The sequence below is a fragment of the Cynocephalus volans genome, chromosome 5 (assembly GCF_027409185.1).
Source record: "Cynocephalus volans isolate mCynVol1 chromosome 5, mCynVol1.pri, whole genome shotgun sequence".
NCBI lineage: Eukaryota > Metazoa > Chordata > Mammalia > Dermoptera > Cynocephalidae > Cynocephalus > Cynocephalus volans.
Genome location: NC_084464.1, coordinates 82,662,787 through 82,684,242, shown reverse-complemented (window position 1 = coordinate 82,684,242; position 21,456 = coordinate 82,662,787). Strand labels below are relative to the sequence as shown.

Genomic DNA, 21,456 nt, shown 5'->3' with positions numbered 1-21,456 from the left:
GGGAGGATTAAATAACATTAAAAAAATTAAATTAATAGCTATCTATTTTAAACAAAGACTATGTAAAAGGCTAGAGGAGTATGAAATATTTTGAATAGTGTTTGACACATAAACCTGCTCAATAAATATCTATGAAAATAATTTCGAATAATTGAATTTCCCATTAATGTTTATTAAATAGGACCTTTCCTCTGCCTGATAAACAAATACGTTAGAAATTGAATTAGATTTATAATAGTAAAATGTCATATATATATATATACACAATCATTTTTTGAATTAGTGACTACTCAGAAAACTTTTCATCATTAAAACTAAAACTGTTCTTCTGACAGTTCTTGGTGACATCTTAGTACTCATATATCAACAAAGAAAGTCTTTAAAGTGAGCTAAAGAATTCAGTATAAATGCGGTGAGAAAAATTTTATTTATTTTAGTTTCAAAAAACATATTAGATTCAACATTTATACCTTAATTTAGGTATCATTTACACACAGTGAGATGTCCAAATTGTAAGTGCACATTTTGGTGAGTTTTTACAATTGCATACAGCCCTTCCCCTGAGTCATCCACAGTTCTGATGTCTTTCACATTACATTAGTTTTGCCTGTTTTAGGACTTCACAGAAATGGAATCGTATGATATGAATACATGTTTTTTTTTACGTCTGGCTTATTTTTCTCAGCATGGTGTTGTTTTTTTAGATTCACCCATGATGTTGTATCATTGCTTCAATACCTTTCATGGCTGAGTGCTATTCCACTACAGATATTCTCAATAACCCATTTATTAATTCTCCTGTCAGTGGAAATATGGCTTATTTTCATAGTGATACTCTTAAGATTAAAGATACTATGAACATTCCTGTACAATTCTTTACGTCAACATAGCTGTAGAATTGCTTGGTAAAAGTGAAATTAACTTTCTGAGAAAATGCCAGTATGTTTTATATTCCCACCAGCAATTTATGAGTTTAGGTTGATCCACAACTCTAGCAAGATCTGATATTGTTAGTCCTTTTAATTTTAGTCCTTCTGATAATTACACAGTGTATTTCCCTGATATCGTGCATTATTCACGTCCTTATTGGCCACTCATATATTTTCCTTTATGAAGGGTCTGTTAAAATATTTTCCCACTTTTTTCTTTTTATTTATTTTTATTGATTATACATACTCATGGGGCACCTAGCTGACCATCAGCATCCATGCACAAGATGTGATGATCAGATCAATACGATCAGCATGCCCACCACCTCAAATTGCAATTATTCCGTGTCCCCCACCCAAACTCTCTGCCCCACCCCCCCACCCCCCGCAACCTTAGTTCTATTCTCTTCCTCTGCAAGTCAAGTGCACTACTGTGGACTTTCCTTCCTGCTTTCCCTCTTAGCTCCCACTTATAAGTGAGATCATGTGGCGTTTTTCCCTCTGTGCCTGGCTTAGCTCACTTAACATAATTTTCTCCAAGCTCATCCATGTTGCTGAAAATGGCAGAATTTAATTCTTTTTTATGTATTCTGCCCATTTTTATATGGAGTTGTTGATCTATTTTTTCCCAATTGAATTACCTGAAAACTTGTCTAAAATCAATTGGCCATACGTGTGTGTGGATCTATTTCAGAGTTGTCTGCTTGATAGCTTCTTGTTAAGCTCTCCAGGATTTTCTGTGTTTCTGATCATATTGACTCTAAATAAAGATAGTCATACTTCTTTCTTTCTGAAAGTGCAGTAGTTTTACTACGATGGCTGGGACCATGCTTAATAGAAATGATGACAAAGAATATCCCTGCCTTGTTGTTGGGGGAAAGCCACTTAATCTTTCACCACTGGGTATGATGTCTGTAAGTTCTTCACAGATACCCTTCATTATGTTGAGAAAGTTATTCCTACTTTGGTACATTTTTTAAAAAATCATGGATGGGTGGTAAATTTTGCCAATTGACTTTTCTGAATATACTAAGTTTACATGGGTTTTCTTTATAAGCCTGTTAATATGGTGAATTATACTGATTGTTTTATAAATGTGAAAATATTGCATGCCTGTGACAAATCTCATATCATTATCACGTATTATTCTTTTTATATATTGCTGGATTTCATTTTCTAATATTTAGTAAGAATTCTCACTTCTATGTTCATGCAAGATTATTGGTTTGAGTTTATTGGGTTATTTTCGTTTTGTTTTGTTTCTTTAACTTTTCACATCTTTGTCTGATTTTGAAACTGGGGAAATGCTGCCTTCATAAAATGAGTTAGGAAATGTTCTCCGCTCTTCCATCTTTTAAAGAGTTTGTGTGAGAGTAGTATCATTTCTTCTTTAAATGTATGAGAGAATTCATTTTGGCCCTGGACTTTTTTGTGATAAGGCTTACAACTGTAAATATAGTTTAATCGACATAGAGTAATTTAGGTTTTCTATTTTTTCCTGAGTTACTTTTGGTAATTGGCATCTTTCAAGAAAAGTGTATGTTTAATCTAAATTATTGAAATTATTGGCAAATATTTTTCTTATTTATATATACTTAGGTTTTAACAGTTTTATAGATATATATTGATTTCTATTTTATGTTGAAATATACTATTTTCCCCTTATTATTCCTGCTTTATTTGAAATCTTTTAACATATTTATAATAGCTGTCATGATACTTGTCTGCTAATTCCATTATTTCCGTCATTTCTGGTTCTATTTCTATTAATTGATTTTTTCCTCAAGGCTATTGGTTATACATTCTTGCTTGTTCACATGTCTAATAATTTCTGAATTGATGCTAGACATTAATGATATCGTGTTATTGAGTTTCTGTATTATGTTGTTCCAATAGGCAGTTAGATCAGTTGCAAATCCTTTCAAGGATTGTTTCATATTTCCACCTACCTATATTTAGATTACCTCAATATTTCCACAAATTCAATGTATCAAAACTCAAGTTACTGCTGTCCACAAATAAGCATTCTTTACCTAATTCTTCTCAGCGATATCATTTTCTCATCTCTTAGTTTTATAGTATATATTTAACTATTGATTGGGAAAATTAAGGTTTACAGTCTTGTTCAGGCTTCAGAGGCATTGCTAGGTCTCTGACTGAAGAATGACCCTGCATGCAGGCATAAAGGATAGGTGCTTAGTAATCATTAGATAAGAAGGAAAGTAAGTCCTGGAGCTTCTTAGACCTTGGGAACCTGGCCTGTTCCCAGGGCCAGAGAACCTCCTGAAGACTATAAGTATAGATCAAAACATTAACAGAATAACCATGGCTGCGTGTTTGCACACAGATTAATGTTATCAATCTGCAGTTGGGTAATATAAGCAGAATTTCCCCAAACCGCTCTCTGAAGTCTCACTTGTTGAGTGAACGCACTGCCTAGGACAATTCCAACTGGGACTCCAGACTGCTGTTCACAGAACTTCCCAGCACTGCTTGGACCTGGATGTATGTGTTTCCCCAATTTGGTGATGTATATACAGTTTAAATTCTTTTCTTCATATTTCTGCATTATTGCTTACTTTGCTAACTTGCTTATCACTGTACCTCAATAAATATCATAAACTGGCAAGTGTGACAAGTGGTTTCTTTAACCAGCGAATCCTCTGAACCTAAATAAAGGAAAACTTTTGGCAAAAAAACTATTGATTCTCCTTTCTCCTTTACAATAAATCATTCCTTGAATCCTTTGGTTAGCACCTCATATACAGTAGTTATCTCTACTCCTGTTTGTGGGAGATTTATTGCATTTAGAGTCCCAAATAAATGGCCTCGTGTATTCATTCCTTTTGTCCTATAACTTTGTATATCCCCTCCTATTCTGACTCATCTCTTACTAGCATGTTACCAAATCTCTACGCCTTAGATGTAATGGACACCTTAGACTAACTACAGTAATAATCATTCTATCAACCTTTGAGAATAAAAAACTGAAAAGGCATAAAACCAGATTTTCTGTATTCCCTTGCTGGTAGGGCCTGAATATGTTGTTGGTTTAGCTAAATAAATGTACTCACAAAACCTTTTTTAGTTGAAATTAAGTCACATAGTGAAACAGGTAGAGCACAGGGCATACATTTGGTTGTTGTACATCAAGACAGGAGTTTATTTTCCTGGACTCCAAGACCGTGGCAGAAATCTTAATTCAGGAAGCAGCTTCTTGGTCATGATGGCAAAATTAGTAACTCCTTTGGTAGCCTAATTCTGCTGTGTGGCTGTGGGAGTCATTCATGAAAGAACAGACTGGAGACTCATCCTTCAGACCTCACAGCAATTCCACAGCTATTTATAAATCCTTTTCTGCTTGAATTGGCTACAGTGGATTCTGTTGTCTACTATCAAAGAACAGTTTATAGTTTAGCTTATGTTCTTTCTGCAATCTTGGTCAAGTTGCTTCACCACTCTAAAGTTTGGTTTCCTTATCTATAAACTAAGTAAAAAGTATAACTACTTCATGCAGCGATTGTGAAAATTAAGTGAGAATATGTAAATAAAATTTTCTTTTCTATACTTTTGTTATTCTCCAAACAAATAATCCAATTTAATCAAATTCATTTCCCACCTTGTATCCTGTTTTAAATGCCAAGACTACACCTTGTGTCCTCAGAATTCTCGGCACACCTCTAGTTAAATAACATCTCAATGCCTCTACAGTCTGTTATACTCTGCTTATTCAATTCAAATCCATTTTTCAAGTTGCTCCTTTTCCATGAAGTCTTTTTGGGGATGTGCAATCTACCATGATCTTGGAACTCTTACAAACAACACCATACATTTTAACAATTTTTTTTCCAATTAGTCAGTGTGGCTTATTTCTTTCTCCTTGACATCAGTGACAATGATTTTTTAAAAAATATCTACCAGAGTTCTTAAGAGAGTTTAACATTTATTAGTTACTTGGAAACTTGCTGACTAGATGATATATCATGTAACACTGAATTCAATCAGATTATATAATATTTTTTAGAATACATCATTAAATATAGAGAACTTAGATATAAGTACTTGGTTAAAAGCTATTTTAAATTACATACATATATATTTTTTGCTTATTGAATTTCTTTATCAACATTTCTACTTGTCTCTGATTTTCCTTTCATTGAAATTTTAAACTCTACGATAGAGATGGTAAGAATATTAAATGAGCTGACAAAGTGAACACATATTACAAACCAGTGTCAATATTAAAATAAGAATGGTTTATGTTCCCTCTACACAGCTTTAGGACTTTACACAGATGAAAGGGCTTAAAGCACTGATTTTCAACCTTGACTGAAAATGTAAATATGGCTGCACATTGTAATCACCTGGAGAGCTTTAACAAAACCAGGCACTGCATTCCAAACCCAGAGACCTCTATTTAATTGGATTGGTACATGGCTTGGAGACAGAAGTTTAAAAGTTAGCCAGATGATTCTCATTAGCAAATAGAGATGAGAACCACTCGTTAGAGGGTATTCTCCATGTAGTATCTTCTATATTCATTTCTCTCTCACTTCTTTGCTTTAGGAACATGCTGCCTGGCTGGAGAGATTTAAGCCCATTCATCTAAACATTCCTTTTGCTGTCACAATTGGCACCTTTGGCACATAAGTACAAGTAAGAATGATAAGATGGTTTTATACTGGAATTTTTTTTTTACTGATTATATATATTTGTGTGGTGCAGAATCAAGTATCAATACATGTGTACAATATGTGGTGATCAAATCAGAATAATTATATAGGTATGTTTACAAAATGTAATTAATCTTTGTGATCCTTAACTAGTTTCTTGCCAACCCCCTTCCCCTCTCCCTTTCCTCCCCCCTTTCCCACCTCTAATAACCACAGTTCTGTTCTCTTTTTTGAAAGTTTAATGTATTATTATGACTTTTTCTATCTTTCTCTTTCTTTCTCTCTCTCTCTTTCTTTCTTTTCTTTCTTTATTTTTTCTCTCCTTCCTTTGTTGCTTCCTTCCATCTTTTTTTCTTTTCTTTATTTTAGCTCCCACTTATGAGAGAGTACATGAGGTATTTCTTTCTGTGCCTAGATTATTTCACTTATAATTTTCTCTAAGTTCATCTATGTTGCTGAAAATGACAGAATTTTATTCTCTTTTATGGCAGAGTAGTATTCCATTGAGTATATATGAAAACTATTCTCTAAAATATCTTTCTGGAATTTCAGTTGGCTGTAATAGTATTCATCTACATTAGAGATAAGGTAATAACTAAAATATCAGCCTGGCAAGAAAAGAGGGGAGAAGACAGGAAAGGAAAAGCAAAGCTTATAGCTACATTAACTATAAGTGAGAGTTATTACAGTTTCAATTTATGTGTACCTGACTGATGGCTCCCAGATCATCAGCAAAGCTGTTTACTTCTGATAGAAGCAGAGAGATAATGGATTTTCTCAACAAGTTGCAACTTCCCAGGGTTACCAGACTCTGAGAGACATAATGCTGCACCTGAAACTAAAAATAAAAATGAATGTTTCTATTTTCTGTCAAGTCAAATCAAAATGTATTTAATGGACATTTTCTAGGACTTTATTACTGAGCTTAATGGTGTGGGGAGTACAGAAAGTGTCAACATAATTCTGAGTCAGTCTCAAGCTAAACTGCAAAATAGACAAATTACAATTACAATAAGGAACTGAGATTTTGTATTGAGATAGGGTGACCCCCACTTTCATAACATACGGAATTTGCTTCTGTGAAACTGCTTGCTGTATAACAAAGTAGATTAATTAAGTTTAAATAGTGTTTGAATTGCTTAAAAAAATGTTATTGTTTAAAAATCCCCCTCAGCTCTTTAGCCCCCCTTGATAGAAGTTAAAAGCTAAATATTAGCCTGCACTTAGAGAAGTTTGAATTTTGTTTGATGTTCCCCACCCAATCTGCCCCTGAGCGATTAACAGACTTGTTTCAGCTTCTGCTATCAGCTTGTGCTAGGCTTCCCCAAACCCCCTCCTCATGCCCCTGAGTGATTAACTGGCTTCTTTCAGCTTCTGCTATCAGCTTGTGCTAGGCCTCCCCAAACCCCCTCCTCATGCCAGGAGGGTATGTGCGTATGTGTGTGACTACATGATAACTATAAGTGTGTGGCTATTTGATAATTTTAACTGTGTGACTAATGTAAAAATGTACCTTTTAAAAATCCCTCTAAACTTCAATTCAGGGCTGCTTCCTTCCATGACTTACTTGGAGGGACAGTCACTGGCTGGCCAATAAAACCCCCTTTTAAATTCTCAATTGGGTATTCTGGTTCCTTTTCCATGCAGCAGCCTCACAACAGTATAGCAGTTAGTATTTTGAAATGTGTGATGGGGTGCTAAAATGGAAATTTTAGCTAAAGTATCAAAAGATAATATAATACTTTACATGATATACTATATACAGAATAAATAAAGAAGATAAAACAAGATACTTAAGCCCTTACCTAGATAGATAGAAGATAGATAGACAGATAAATACAAAAGGTTGAGGAGAAGTTTGAAGATGTCTTTGAGGAGAGCTATTGGTGTTCTATGAGTCCCATGTCCATACTGGAGAGAGACAAGTGGGAGGGACTTCCCTATTTGCCACAAGTCAAAAGAGAAACTTTAGAGTGATGAGAAAAAATGTGGGATACTGAATTTTCACCTAGAGACAACAAAAGTACTCACCATTAAATAAATTTAAAAGGGCAGTGGGAAACAATAAACTATATCCCATGGTTATTAGGAGAGAGGCCATTTGATTATTTATCAGTGTATAACTGATAACTGGAATTTCATTAAATTTATATCCCTTAACATAGCCAGGAGAAATGAATCTTCAAGCAGGATTTCAAAACACAGAAAGGGTCATATACTTTCCCATTGCTGTATACGAGCTTAAAATAATACTGACAAGATGTTGCTTTCAACGCTAAATAAATAATGCTATGTGAAACTAGGAAATGTCACCTCTGTGTCTTTTAGGATGAACACATACATACACATATTTCTTAAATCAATATTTTAATATACATTAATTTTAAAAGTTAATATCAATGTGAAAGTGAATGGATTATAGAGTTCAAGAGAAATATCTATTATAAATCTTGACATGCATAACACTAGCTCTTAATAATGGTATTATAAATCAACTTATCAATTTAATGCTAAAACCACATCAATAGGAAATCACAGTTATTTATTTACTATTATTTCTTAATAATGTAATTGGCTAAGATTCACAACTTTCATAACTCTCCAGTACAACTTATTACATTTCAGATTTTTACAATATTTTTATGTTTCTACCTAAAAGAAAATGTACTGTTATCTAAGATCTAAAAAACTTCTGTTGGGTATTTTACTAATGCTTTGTGTACTTACTTCCTTTCTCGATATATAATTCTTTAGGGGAGAACTTAAGGTTAAGAAAAAGTTAACAGTAAAATAAAAGAGACCTTAGAGAGTGGGAATAAAATGTTGATGGTGGTGATGGGGTTAAGTCTGCAGAGCCTAAAACTGCCTGAGTGAAATCCCAGCTCCACTACTTACTAACTTGTAAGAGCAATTTAACTTTTTATGTATCATCTTCCACATCTGCAAAACAGCAATTGCATTAGTACCAGCTTTTTGTTGTTGTGCATAATAAGTTAGACAGTAAAAATGCATATCACAGTGCCAGGAACCCAGTAAGTGCTCAATAATGGAATATTATTTAGGATGATAACATAAAATCATTCAAGGTTTTATGATATAAATTCAAATAACTGACCCTTGAAAAGTTACAAACTATAAATAGAATCTACTTTTTAGAGTTAATACAATCTTATTAGAGGATATTGCTGAGAAAAGGATTTCATCATAAAGAGCTATTCTATAGTATAGGTATGGACTATTACTGTCTTTTCAATAAGACTGAAGTACATACAATGACTATATAACCATTAACGTGGTTTAAATTCTATGAATATTATCATAAAAATATCATCTATGCTTCCTTACCTTTTAATTGACACTTGCCCTTTTGTAAACACAGTGGAACTTTTTAGAAAGGCTGACATGGAGGCCAAGACTGGCAACAATATTATATGTGAGGCCACTGAGGTGGAAACATTGAAGCACTCACTCAACACCCACGCCAATCTTTTTCTGTCACATTTCCCTGTATTTCAGAGGCTGGAGAGCTCAAAATAATTTCTCCCAGATTCCTCTGCTGTTAGGATTTTGGATTTGAACTGAGCTCTGCCAATCAGAGGTAGTCATTTGAACCTTTGATTTAGAAGAGCATTATGGAGGAAGAGAAGTAGGCACAGAGAATTTTGTTGGTACAAACTGTGGCAGAATGGCATGGTTCTGGCTTATCCCACAACTGGTTCAGAGGCTACCTAATTATGCACATTCTTAATTATGGCAGAAACAACAGCTACCCTAGTGGCCCAAGGGTTTTAGGTAAACTCAGCCTTTCCAAAGGTGCTTTGATTGACATGTCTACCTGGAGGATTAACAGAGCTCAGTGTCACATTAAAATCTTGAAATATGAAGGGGTAGAAATTCCTACCAAATGTCCAATTAATTTGTCTATATGAACTGTACAGAAAATAGAAAGATCTTGGAGAATGGCCATGGATTACCATAAACTTAATCAGGTGGTATTTTCAATTACACAGTGCTATTGTTCCAGATGTAGTTCCTTTCCCAGAAGTATCAAAACTGCCCCTGGTACTTTTTTGATCTGGGAAGTTTTGATCTCGGAGTTTGTTTTTTCTTTTTTCTTTTTCTTCTTTTTGCTTTTTTTCACTATCCCAATAAGCAGACAAAATGTAGTATACTTTTTCTGTCCTATTTAAGACTACGCAACCTGCTGGCTCTGTGCCATTATTTAACTCACGAGGATTCTAATCATCAAAATGTTATACAGGACATCGTGCTGGTATACTATAATGATGCTATTATGACAATATAGCAGGTGTTTTGAAGGCCCTGGTAAGATACATGCATACCAGAGAGTAGGAGATAAATCCCAGAATTCAGGGGACTGATACATTTGGAAAGTTTCTAGATGCATGTTGGAATACTCCCTGCAAAAAGAAGTATAAGTTGGTTTAGCATGTATTTCCTATTTTTAAGAAAAGATGTAATACTTGATAAGCATTTTTGGATATTTGGGGCAACATAAATCCATTTGTTTTACCACCTGGACACAAAGATTGAGTAAATCATAAGGCTGTAAACTCTCAGAAGGGCTGAGAGTAGTATGTAAAGATCTCAAGCTGGTCTAAGCTGGAGAACAAGAAGCTCTGCCACTTGGACCTCATGTCCACTAAAATCCAATGTGCTTGGAGCAGATCAGTATACTGTATGGAGCCTATAGCCCACTCTAATAAGAAAAATCACAAAGGAGTTACCTTGGGTTTGGAACAAAGTCATGCCTTTCTTGACAAGTGATAGAGTTTGGAAGTGCTGTCCCTGCTAAAACTCATGTGGAAATCTGATCCCCAACATGGCAGTGTTAGGAGGTTTGAGTCATGGGGGCAGATCCCTCATGAATGGATAAATGCTCTCCCTGAGGGAGAGGGGCCTGAGTGAGATCGCACTCTATTCCTGCAAGAGCTGGTTGTTTAAAAGACCCTGGCACCTTCTCTCTCTCTCCTGCTTCCTCTCGCCATGTGATCTGCTTGTACCCCCCGGTTGCCTGCTGCTTTCCACCATGAGTAGAAGAAGCCTGAGGCCCGTGCCAGATGCAACCGTCCTAGAATTGTAAGCCAAATAAACGTCTGTTCTTTATTTATTACCCAGTCTCAGGTGTTCTGTTATAGCAACACAAAATGGACTAATACAAGTAAATGCTACTATTTATAAAAAACAGAAATCCAAACACAAACTCTTTGCTTATGCTATTTGGCACTACCAGAGACTGAATGCCTACCTGACTGTAGGACACCAAGGACTATATACCTACAGCTACTTATTTAAACTGTTACATAAAGTCAGGTATGTACAACAATACTCCATCAAGTAGTCACCAAGGAGTTGTACTATGTACAAAATTGGGAACAAGCAAGAATTAAAAGCAGAAGTAAGTGTTGCTTGATCAGTTGGTATTTATACTTCCAACTAGGACACCCCTCCTCGTAAGGTCCACAGCAGGAAATGTGTCCCCCAAACCGGTGGCCAATATATGATGCTCATTCTCCCATATGAGTTTCAGGCTGGGTGAATGAACTGCATCTAAAGAGAATGTGGTGTAACTTCAGGGGCTCCTCTAATATACAACAGTACTTAACTCTATTATCATGTTTCTAGTAAATAATTTGAACAAAAACTTACAAATTGAATTTCATATTATACAATATTGGGAGAGATAGATAGTGCTATGGGTAGCAGAATCAAGATTCAAATAAACTCTCTAAACTATAAAAATGAGTCGCAAATAAGTAAAATGTAATAGGGATATATGTAAAATTATGTTTATTTAAACTTCTATAAAACTGTTAAAAACAAGAATCAAAATTATATGTATTTAAAGTATTTGCTACCTGCTAAGTATGTATCTAGATTTGAACTAAGGACAATTAACGTCCAAAAGAATGCAAAAACCTCAAGAAGGGACCAGTGGCACCTTCCTAAAGGTCCTCATATTTCCTAGAAGATATCTCATGTGGGCTTGGACAAGAGGCAAGCAGTAATCTCTGTTAGACTTTGTCATTTCGGAGAAGACCATTCAAATCAATGTGATTCTATCTGAGAATCTAGAAAGCTCCGGGGTCCTAACAAGCTTTACAACAGCCACCTGCCAATATGCAGAATGGATTGTGTTTATTTCTGACCAATGTCTCAAAGGTAACAAATAAATAAAAAAAAAAATTCCATTTCCTTATCATTGAGACTGTGTGACATTTGAATAGAAGTCAAAAGCACATAATAATAAAAGCATAGTATTTAATGTGCTCTAAAGGATGTCAGCAGGGGAGCTGTAGAAAACATATGCTTGCTCAGTTTACCAATACTTTGTATTCTTGAGTCAATAACATTTGTTTAAACATGTATATGCATTGCTAATATCAGATACATCAAATCACATGTCACAAGAAAACAATAAAAAAGAAGTGAATGCTGATAACTTCACAACTTAATTCTGTGAAACAAATCTTTTTTTTTTTTTTTTGTCCTTTTTGTGACCGGTAAGGGGATCGCAACCCTTGGCTTGGTGTTGCCCGCACCGCGCTCAACCAGTGAGCGCACCGGCCATCCCTATATAGGATCCAAACCCGCAGCGGGAGCACCGCTGCGCTCCCAAGCGCTGCACTCTCCCAAGTGTGCCACGGGGCCAGCCCGAAACAAATCTTAAAAAACAGTTGAGATCAAAGGCACATAATTATTACTGAATAAGTGAACAAGTGATTGCTTTTGGTTATATGTCTATGGTTATATGTTAGAATGCTGAACCATTCCTTCTATTTCTATAACATCTATTCGTATAACTCTAGAGATGAAGGAAACCAAGTTAAACCAAGTAAGAATGTCTATTGGAACAATGGGGACTATGGTGGTTTCTTTTGCTTAAGAATTTAGGCAAAAGAGTTGGGATACTCCATCAAGTATCTCACTAATAATGATATTTCTGATAATGATATCTCTCTCCCTTTTTTTAAAGTGAAGAATTTTAAAGTCAGAAATGTTAAGGTGACATGGTAAGTGGGAGGATCCAGTGCTGGACCCAGATCTTTTTCTACTTGAGCACTTATTATTTTTGCTGCCATTAAAGTAAAATAGAAAGATAGGATAATATGGTAAGAGAGTAACAGATAATAGTATCAAAATAAATCCACTACAACTTATTAAGCATATATTTTGTATTATGTACAGTGCTTAGCATTTATACAGGGGTCTTCAAAATGTTCATGAAGAACGTGTATTATGAAAAAACTGTGCATAGGTTGTAAAATTGTTTTGCACCAAAATAAACTCATAGTAACTTGTTACAACATGTCTGAAGAAGATCTAGTTTGTAGCACTAAGATAAGACATTTGTTATTAGAGATCCCCTATCAAAGCAACATAAATTCTGCTAAAATTAAAGCAAGAACAAACATCAAATTTATGGTGATGCTTGGATGGAAGAATGGTGAAATCATTGATCCTTTGTGAAAAGTTTATGGGGACAATGCCCCAAAGAAATCAGCAGTTTACAAATGGGTGACTCATTTTAAGGGACGAGATGATGTTGATGAAGCCCATGGCAGCAGATCATTCACATCAATTTGCAAGGTAAAAATTAATACTGTTTGTGCCCTAATTGAAGAAGGCCAACGATTAACAGCAAAAACAATAGCCAACACCACAGGTACCTCAATCAGTTAGCTTGCACAATTCGGACTTAAAAAATTACAGTTGATCAAACATTCTGCAGTTCAGTTGCATACAAGAGCAGAGCTTCTCAATGGAAATCTGAAACAAGTGGGATTAAGATCCTGAAGCATTTCTTCAAAGAATCGTAACAGGAGATAAAACATGGCCCTACCAGTACTACTCTGAAGACAAAGCACAATTCAGTACAATGGCTACTAAGAGGTGAAAAGTTGTCCAGTCAAAGCAAAAGTGGACCAATCAAGAACAAATATCATGTCAATAGTTTTTGTGGGATTCTCAAGGCATTTTGTCTTTCTGGAGAGGCAAAAACCAATCACATTTGCTTATTATTATTACGAGAATATTTTAAGAAAGTTAGCCAAAACTTTAGCAGAAAAACACCCAGGAAAGTTTCACTAGAGAATCCTACAATACCATGACAATGTTCCTGCATCATTCCTCTCATCAAACAAGAGCAATTTTGCAAGAATTTCTATGGGAAATCATTAGGCATCTACCTTACAGCACCGATTTGGCTCCTTCTGGCTTCTTTTTGTTTCTTAACCTTAAAAAAATCTATGAAGGCTACCCATTTTTCTTTAGTTAATAACGTAAACAAGACTACATTGACATGGCTAAATTCCCAGGACCCTCAGTTTTTTAGGGATGAACTAAGTGGCTAGTATCATCACTTACAAAGTGTCTTGAACATGATGGAGCTTATGTTGAGAAATAAAGTTTATATTTTTATTTTTAGCTTTTATTTCCATGTTTTCACAAAACTTTTTGGAGTCCCGTTGTATACTATATATTTTAATCCTCACAGCAACTATACGAGGAAGTTTAATCTAACACTAAATACTAGAGACTCACACTTGAGAGGGAATAAATAACTTGTTCAGAGTTACATAAAACATACCTAAGGATATACATAAGAGCTTGTGCCATAAATCAACCAGTGTCTACCCAAAGGCACTACATTCCAATCTCTGTGGCAAGGTGGTGCCGAACAGGGGCTTGAAGGCCCAGGTGATAGACGAGGGGTGCAGAAGACACGTCCCAGCCCAGCCCACTGCGCACAGGGCGGGGAGACGTGCGGCCGTGGAGGCGGAGACACGACAGAAACTACACACCCTGTAGGGTCGCCACTGCACGATCCAACAGCCCTGGCCAGAGCACACGGAACAGGGACAAGTCCTGCACGGGAAGTGAAAGCTCAACAGAGATCACACACCCTGTGGTATGTGATCCACCAGCCCAGCAGAGTCCAAGCTGACCAGAAAGGTGGCTCCCTGGAGAGGCCCAAGACCCAAGGCAACCATACACACAAGGCACTAAAGGCCAACTGAGCAGTCACAGAAGTAGACATACCAAATTGGCAACTACAGCAACATCTTAGTTAGTCAATAGTCTCAAACCGGTGGACTGTGAAACCCCCTGCCACAATGAATAAACATCAAAAAAAAAAGATAACAGAAATACAAAAAATCAAGAACGTACACCACTAAAAGTTAATAAATCTCAAACTCTAGATCCTATAGAACAAGAAGCCCTTGAAAGGACTAACAAGGAATTTCAAGTGATAATTCTAAGGAAACTGAATGAGATACAAGAAAACTCAGCTAGACATCATGATGAAATGAGGAAAAGGATACAGGACCTGAAAGAGGAAATGTACAAGGAAATCGATGTCCTGAAAAAAAATGTAGCAGAACTTACTGAACTAAAGAAGTTATTCAGAGAAATAAAAAACACAATGGAGAGTTTTGGCTTGTCAAAGTTGAAGAGAGAACCTCTGAACTTGAAGATGGGCTGTTTGAAATAACACAAGGAGACAAAAAGAAAGAAAAAAGAATCAAGGACATTGATGAAAATCTGAGAGAGATATCAGACAACCTCAAGCGCTCAAATATCAGAGTCATGGGTATTCCAGAAGGGGAGGAAAATGGAGATTCCATTGAAAACATATTCAACAAAATAGTGGCAGAAAACTTCCCAGGTACAGGAAATATCACAGATCTTCAGATCCAGGAAGCTCAACGATCTCCAAACGTATTCAACCCAAAAAGGCCTTCTCCAAGACATGTCATAGTCAAATTGGCAAAACTCAGAGACAAAGAGAGAATCTTAAAAGCTGCAAGAGAGAACCATGAAATCACCTATAAGGGAGCCCCAATCAGGCTAACATCAGACTTTTCATCACAAACCCTAAAAGCTAGAAAGGAATGGGATGATAAATTCAAAATACTAAAAGACAAAGATTGCCAGCCAAGAATACTCTACCCTGCAAGGCTCTCCTTCTGAAATGAAGGGCAAATAGTATATTTCTCAGACAAACAAAAACTGCGGGAGTTCACTACCACACGACCACCCTTACAAGAAATCCTCAAGGGAGTACTGGGTTTGGTTCCTGAAAAAAAGCTACCACTGCCATAAAAACCCAAGAAAAATCAAAACCCACTAGTATAATAAAAATGGCATTCATGAAGAGAAAGCAAACAAACAAAAATGCTATCTACAACCTAAGGAACCAACAAAAACAGAAACCAAACAGTAAATCAGAAAGCAAGGAACAAAAGACACCTAAGACAACCAACCAATAAAATGCTAGGAACAAATCACCACCTTTCAATAACAACTCTTAATGTAAAAGGCTTCAATTCCCCAATCAAAAGACACAGACTGGCTGACTGGATCAAAAAGGAGGACCCAACTATATGCTGCCTACAAGAGACCCACCTCACCCATAAAGATTCACATAGACTAAGAGTGAAAGGATGGAAAAAGATTTACCATGCAAACAGAAAAGAAAAACAAGCTGGAGTAGCTATTCTTATATCTGACAAAATAGACTTTAAACTAAAAACCATAAAAAGAGACAATGAGGGACACTACTTAATGATAAAAGGACTGATCCATCAAGAAGACATAACAATCATAAATATGTACGCACCCAATATTGGAGCAGCCAGATTTATAAAACAAACTCTATTAGACCTAAAGAAGGAAATAGACACTAATACCATAATAGCAGGGGACCTGAACACCCCACTGTCAATATTAGACAGATCATCTAGGCAAAGAATCAGTAGAGAAACACAAGATCTAAACAAGACTCTAGACCAATTGGAATTAGCAGATATCTACAGAACATTGCATCCAACAACCTCAGAATATTCATTCTTCTCATCAGCACATGGATCATTCTCCAGGATAGATCACATATTAGGTCACAAATCAAGTCTCAATAAATTCAAAAAAATTGGAATTATCCCATATATTTCTCAGACCATAATGGATTAAAACTAGAAATCAATAACAAACGAAACTCTGGAAACTATACAAACACATGGAAATTAAACAGCATTCTACTTAATGACATATTGGGTCCAAGAAGAAATCAAGCAGGAAATCAAAAAATTTATTGAAACTAATGAAAACAATGATACATCATACCAAAACCTGTGGGATACTGCAAAAGCAGTATTAAGTGGGAAATTTATTGCATTAAATGCTCACCTCAGAAGAATGGAAAGATGGCAAGTGAACAACCTAACACTTCACCTTAAAGAACTAGAAAAACAAGAACAATCCAAACCTAAAGTTAGCAGACGGAAAGAAATCATTAAGATCAGAGAAGAACTGAATGAAATTGAATCCCAAAAAAACAATTCAAAAGATCAATGAATCAAAAAGTTGGTTATTTGAAAAGATAAATAAAATTGACAAACCATTAGCATGGCTAACAAAAAAAAGAAGAGAGAAGACTCAAATAACAAAAATTAGAAATGAAAAAGGCGATATTACAACTGATTCATCTGAAATACAAGGAATCATTCGAGACTACTATAAACAATTACATGCCAATAAATTTGAAAATCTGGAGGAAATGGATAAATTTCTGGACACACACAAGCTCCCCAAACTGAACCATGAAGACGTAGAAAATTTGAACAGACCAATAACAATGAAGGAGATTGAAGCTGTTATCAGAAGGCTCCCAACAAAGAAAAGCCCAGGACCAGATGGATTCACATAGGAACTCTCATACATTGTTGGTGGGACTGCAAAATGGTGCAGCCTCTATGGAAAATGGTATGGAGGTTCCTCAAACAATTGCAGATCTACCATACGACCCAGCTATCCCTCTGTTGGGAATATACCCAGAGGAATGGAAATCATCAAGTCGAAGGTATACCTGTTCCCCAATGTTCATCGCAGCACTCTTACAATAGCCAAGAGTTGGAACCAGCCCAAACGTCCATCATCAGATGAGTGGATATGGAAAATATGGTACATCTACTCAATGGAATACTACTCAGCTATAAAAACAAATGAAATACTGCCATTTGCAACAACATGGATGTACCTTGAGAGAATTATATTAAGTGAAACAAGTCAGGCACAGAAAGAGAAATACCACATGTCCTCACTTATTGGTGGGAGCTAAAAATTAATATATAATTCACACACACACACACATACACACACACAAAAAAAAAAAAAAAAAAAAACCTGGGGGGTCCAAGAAGATATAACAACCACAATTACTTGAAGTTGATACGACAAGCAAACAGAAAGGACATTGTTGGGGGGAAGTGGGGGAGGGGAGAGGGAGGGAGGTTTTGGTGAGGGGCAACAATAATCAGCCACAATGTATATCAACATAATAAAATTAAAAAAAAAAAAGAAAAGTAGTAAAATAAAAGTCAGAAAATGTATATAGAGAGCAAGGGAGAGGAGTGTTGGCTATGTTTCATTTCTTGACCTGGGGGTGGTGGTTACATGGGTATCCACTTTCCAATCACTTGTTAAAATGTGTTTTTATGTGTGTGTGCCATAAAGCACTTTTCTATATATATAAGTTAAATTTTGCAATGAAGAGGTCTAAAAATTAATAATGCAGTCGTCATACTCTTGCAAAATCAAGAGGACATGACAAATAACTAAATAAATATACAAACAAATAAATGGTGGGGTGAAGAAGACACAACAATCTCAACAATTCCTTGAACTTAAGACAAGTGAGCAGATATGAGGTAGTGGGGGGGTGAAGGGAGAGAGGAAGGGAGGAAGAGGAATGGGTAAAGGGACGCTAAATCAACTACAATGTGTATTGAGAAGTTAAAACTTAAATTAAAAAAAAAAGAGGACAAGACAGACATTGAGCCCAGGAATATGGGGGTCACTATCAAGAGGGCAATCCACTGAGAAGTATGGTAGAAGATTCAGGCCTTCAGCAAGTTCAACAATGGGTTTTCCTATAAAGAGATACTGTTTTAATTAGCAAAATAAAAATAGGAATCTTGTCTAGGAGTAAAATCAAAAAGGAAACCATATGGAAAAGATATGTATAGAAGACAAGAACGAATCTGAAGTTTAGAGGCACTTCTTTTGGATACTTCTAACAAATTTTGCTCTTGGTTTGTCTAGAATTTTGGAAGGCATCCTGTTTTACTTAGACACTCCATTGCACCTTCTCCACCCCATGAAGAAAGTTAACAACTTGGAATTTGTTTGGAGTTAGTTCAAGATCTAGCGATTTTCAAGATAGTACCGGTCTGTTGAGCAATACAACCGGTACCTGGTCCCTTTTCCTTCTTCAAATGAGAAAACAAAAGAAAAAAATGATAGTGATTACAGGAAAAGAAGGTGATATTTGTTTGTCTAAAGTGTCAGTAACTTTTTTTATATATCGAGGATGCAGCAAAGTCCAACTTTGGAGTCAGAGGATTCCACAATGCAAAGATAACCAGCAGAAGAATGGCCTAGGGAGGCTGTGTCAGTAAGGCAGTGTGGAAATGCCTAGAGATGATTTCCTGTGACTCCTGAGGCTTTATTTGATTTTGTTTCACCTCATCTGGGTCTTCACTTTCCTTTGGTCTGTGGGTTGATTTCAACTGAGCTGAGGCAGATTTATTGTCCACCAGAGGACAAAACTAATTTCCAAATGTGCACTCACTATGTACGGGCAAAGAGACCTCCAGGGCAACTCCATAATACCCTATATGTCACACTTGAAGTGTGGACCAAGACATTTTTATTAACAAAAAGGGGTTACTGCTTCTTTTCTTACTGAGATTATAGACTGAATTCTTTTTTTTTTTTTTTTTTTGCATTTGTAGAAGGTTGCTTTGTTTTGCCCATGATTTTACATATTCTACACTAACAAATGATCACTTATGCCTTTTCATTCTTTTTTTTTTTTTTTTTTTTTTTTTGTCGTTTTCGTGACGGGCACTCAGCCAGTGAGTGCACCAGTCGTTCCTATATAGGATCCAAACCTGCGGTGGGAGCGTCGCCGCGCTCCCAGCGCCGCACTCTACTGAGTGCGCCACAGGCTCGGCCGATGCCTTTTCATTCTTAACAGTTCTGTAAGCAGTTTTGCTGTCTTCATCTCAGTAGCTTCAGTTTGATTTTTCTCCTCACCCACACATAGCAATATGTGTTCTGAAATTCTTCCTTCTATATGCACTTATCTGTAAATACAACTTAACTTCTAAAGAATATAAGCAGCTTAATTAAGCTAAAATACTATTTTGCCTAGATATTTGAATACATTGTTAATTCAACTTTGGATTTTTATTTATTGTCTTGTCAATAGATATTTTAAATTATTATTATCAATAGTAGAGATTTAAAATATTATTGGCAATTTTTGTGCTTAAAATCTACCATCTCAGTATTGTTTGACCCATATCTAATCTAATACAATCCGAATTGAGTCTGTTATCAGGAACACTAAGTCTAAGCCTCAGAAAAAATAAAAGCCAAAGATGGACTGCCAATTATATAATTAGTCTAAGCTGACTTAAAGTAAATCTTTTAAAAATGTACTCTCTAAATGATGCTTTGAGCTGTAAACTTACTGTAATTTTGAATACAATATTCCTGTGTATTTTTATTGTTTTAACTTACTAAGGATTGCACTCAAATTTTATTTTCCAGTTTTATGTAGATGTACTATATAAATAAAAATTTTACATATCTAAGGTATACAACATGATATTTTGATATACATAAACTTTATGAAGTGATTAGCACAATTAATATATCCATCATCTCATATAGTTACCATTAATGTGTGTGTGTGGTAGAACACTTAGTGCATTCTAACTTTAATTATATGACCATGAATTGATGAACTTCTGAACTAACATGGTCTTCTTAGTTTGTTTTACATCCTTTCGTTTTCAATATAGATCATAATACAAGTGGAGACTGGGAATCCTGTAGATGCTCGAATAACTAATTACTGACAAGAATCTGCATGCAATTAGAAGTTGAAGCATCCTAACCTTATCTTTTAAAACCTTATTGGTGTTTTGACTAGTAGTACTAACTTTTGACATAAAGCAAGTAGCTGAGCAAAGACAACCAAAACACACACTAATCCATCAAATGCTTTTAGACTCATATACATCTTCCAGAATGATGTACAAAATTTGTACTCAACTATTATTACTCAAAAGTAAATTTCAGCAAAGACTAACTTTTCAAGGGTTTCCGGTATCAACTCTGTTTTCTAAAAAGAACATAAGTGGATGTATTAGCCTACTTCACTGTCCTAAATAAGTTAAGAGTTAAACTAAGAGGATAATGGAGAAAAATAAAAAGATGGCCTTTTTATTATTATTCAGTAGCAGTCTTTATTATAATAAAAAGACTGCTACTGAATTGCCTTTATTTTTCTATCCATCTATAGCTGGGAAGATTCTAAGTGTGAGTCTCTACCAATTCTCAATGAATTAACCCATGTTAATCATTACACTATACTCCATTCCACAAACATCCTTTAACAATCACAGCATATAATTGTGATGGTTTAAAAATCATGGCCCCAAATTCTCTAACATTCCTCACATTGAGAGGCAGAATCTATACCACTTCTTCTTGAAACTGGGTGAGTTGTGACTAACAATCAATAGGGTACAGTGGGAGGGATGCTCAGTGAATCCCAAGGACAAGTCACAGAAGGCCATGCAGCTTCTGCCTTGCCCAGTAGAATAGTCACACTTGAAACCTTCATGTGCCACTTTGACTATCCTGAGGCCACCATGTTGTGAGGAAGCCAAACTAGGCTATGTGTAGAATCTATATGGAGAAGTCAAGTCTGCATGAAGAAAGAGGCATCGAGATTACATGAAGATTCAGTACCCAGC

General features: G+C 35.7%; 1 protein-coding gene across 1 annotated transcript in view; it reads right to left on the bottom strand.

Moving 5' to 3' along the window:
• The window catches only part of MEI4 (meiotic double-stranded break formation protein 4), a 185,337-nt gene that overhangs the window by 72,818 nt on the left and 91,063 nt on the right, over window positions 1-21,456 (bottom strand). The window contains exon 3 of the mRNA XM_063098333.1: window positions 6,309-6,440. Coding sequence (XP_062954403.1) covers window positions 6,309-6,440 — 132 coding nt within the window. The remainder of the gene's footprint in view (window positions 1-6,308; window positions 6,441-21,456) is intronic.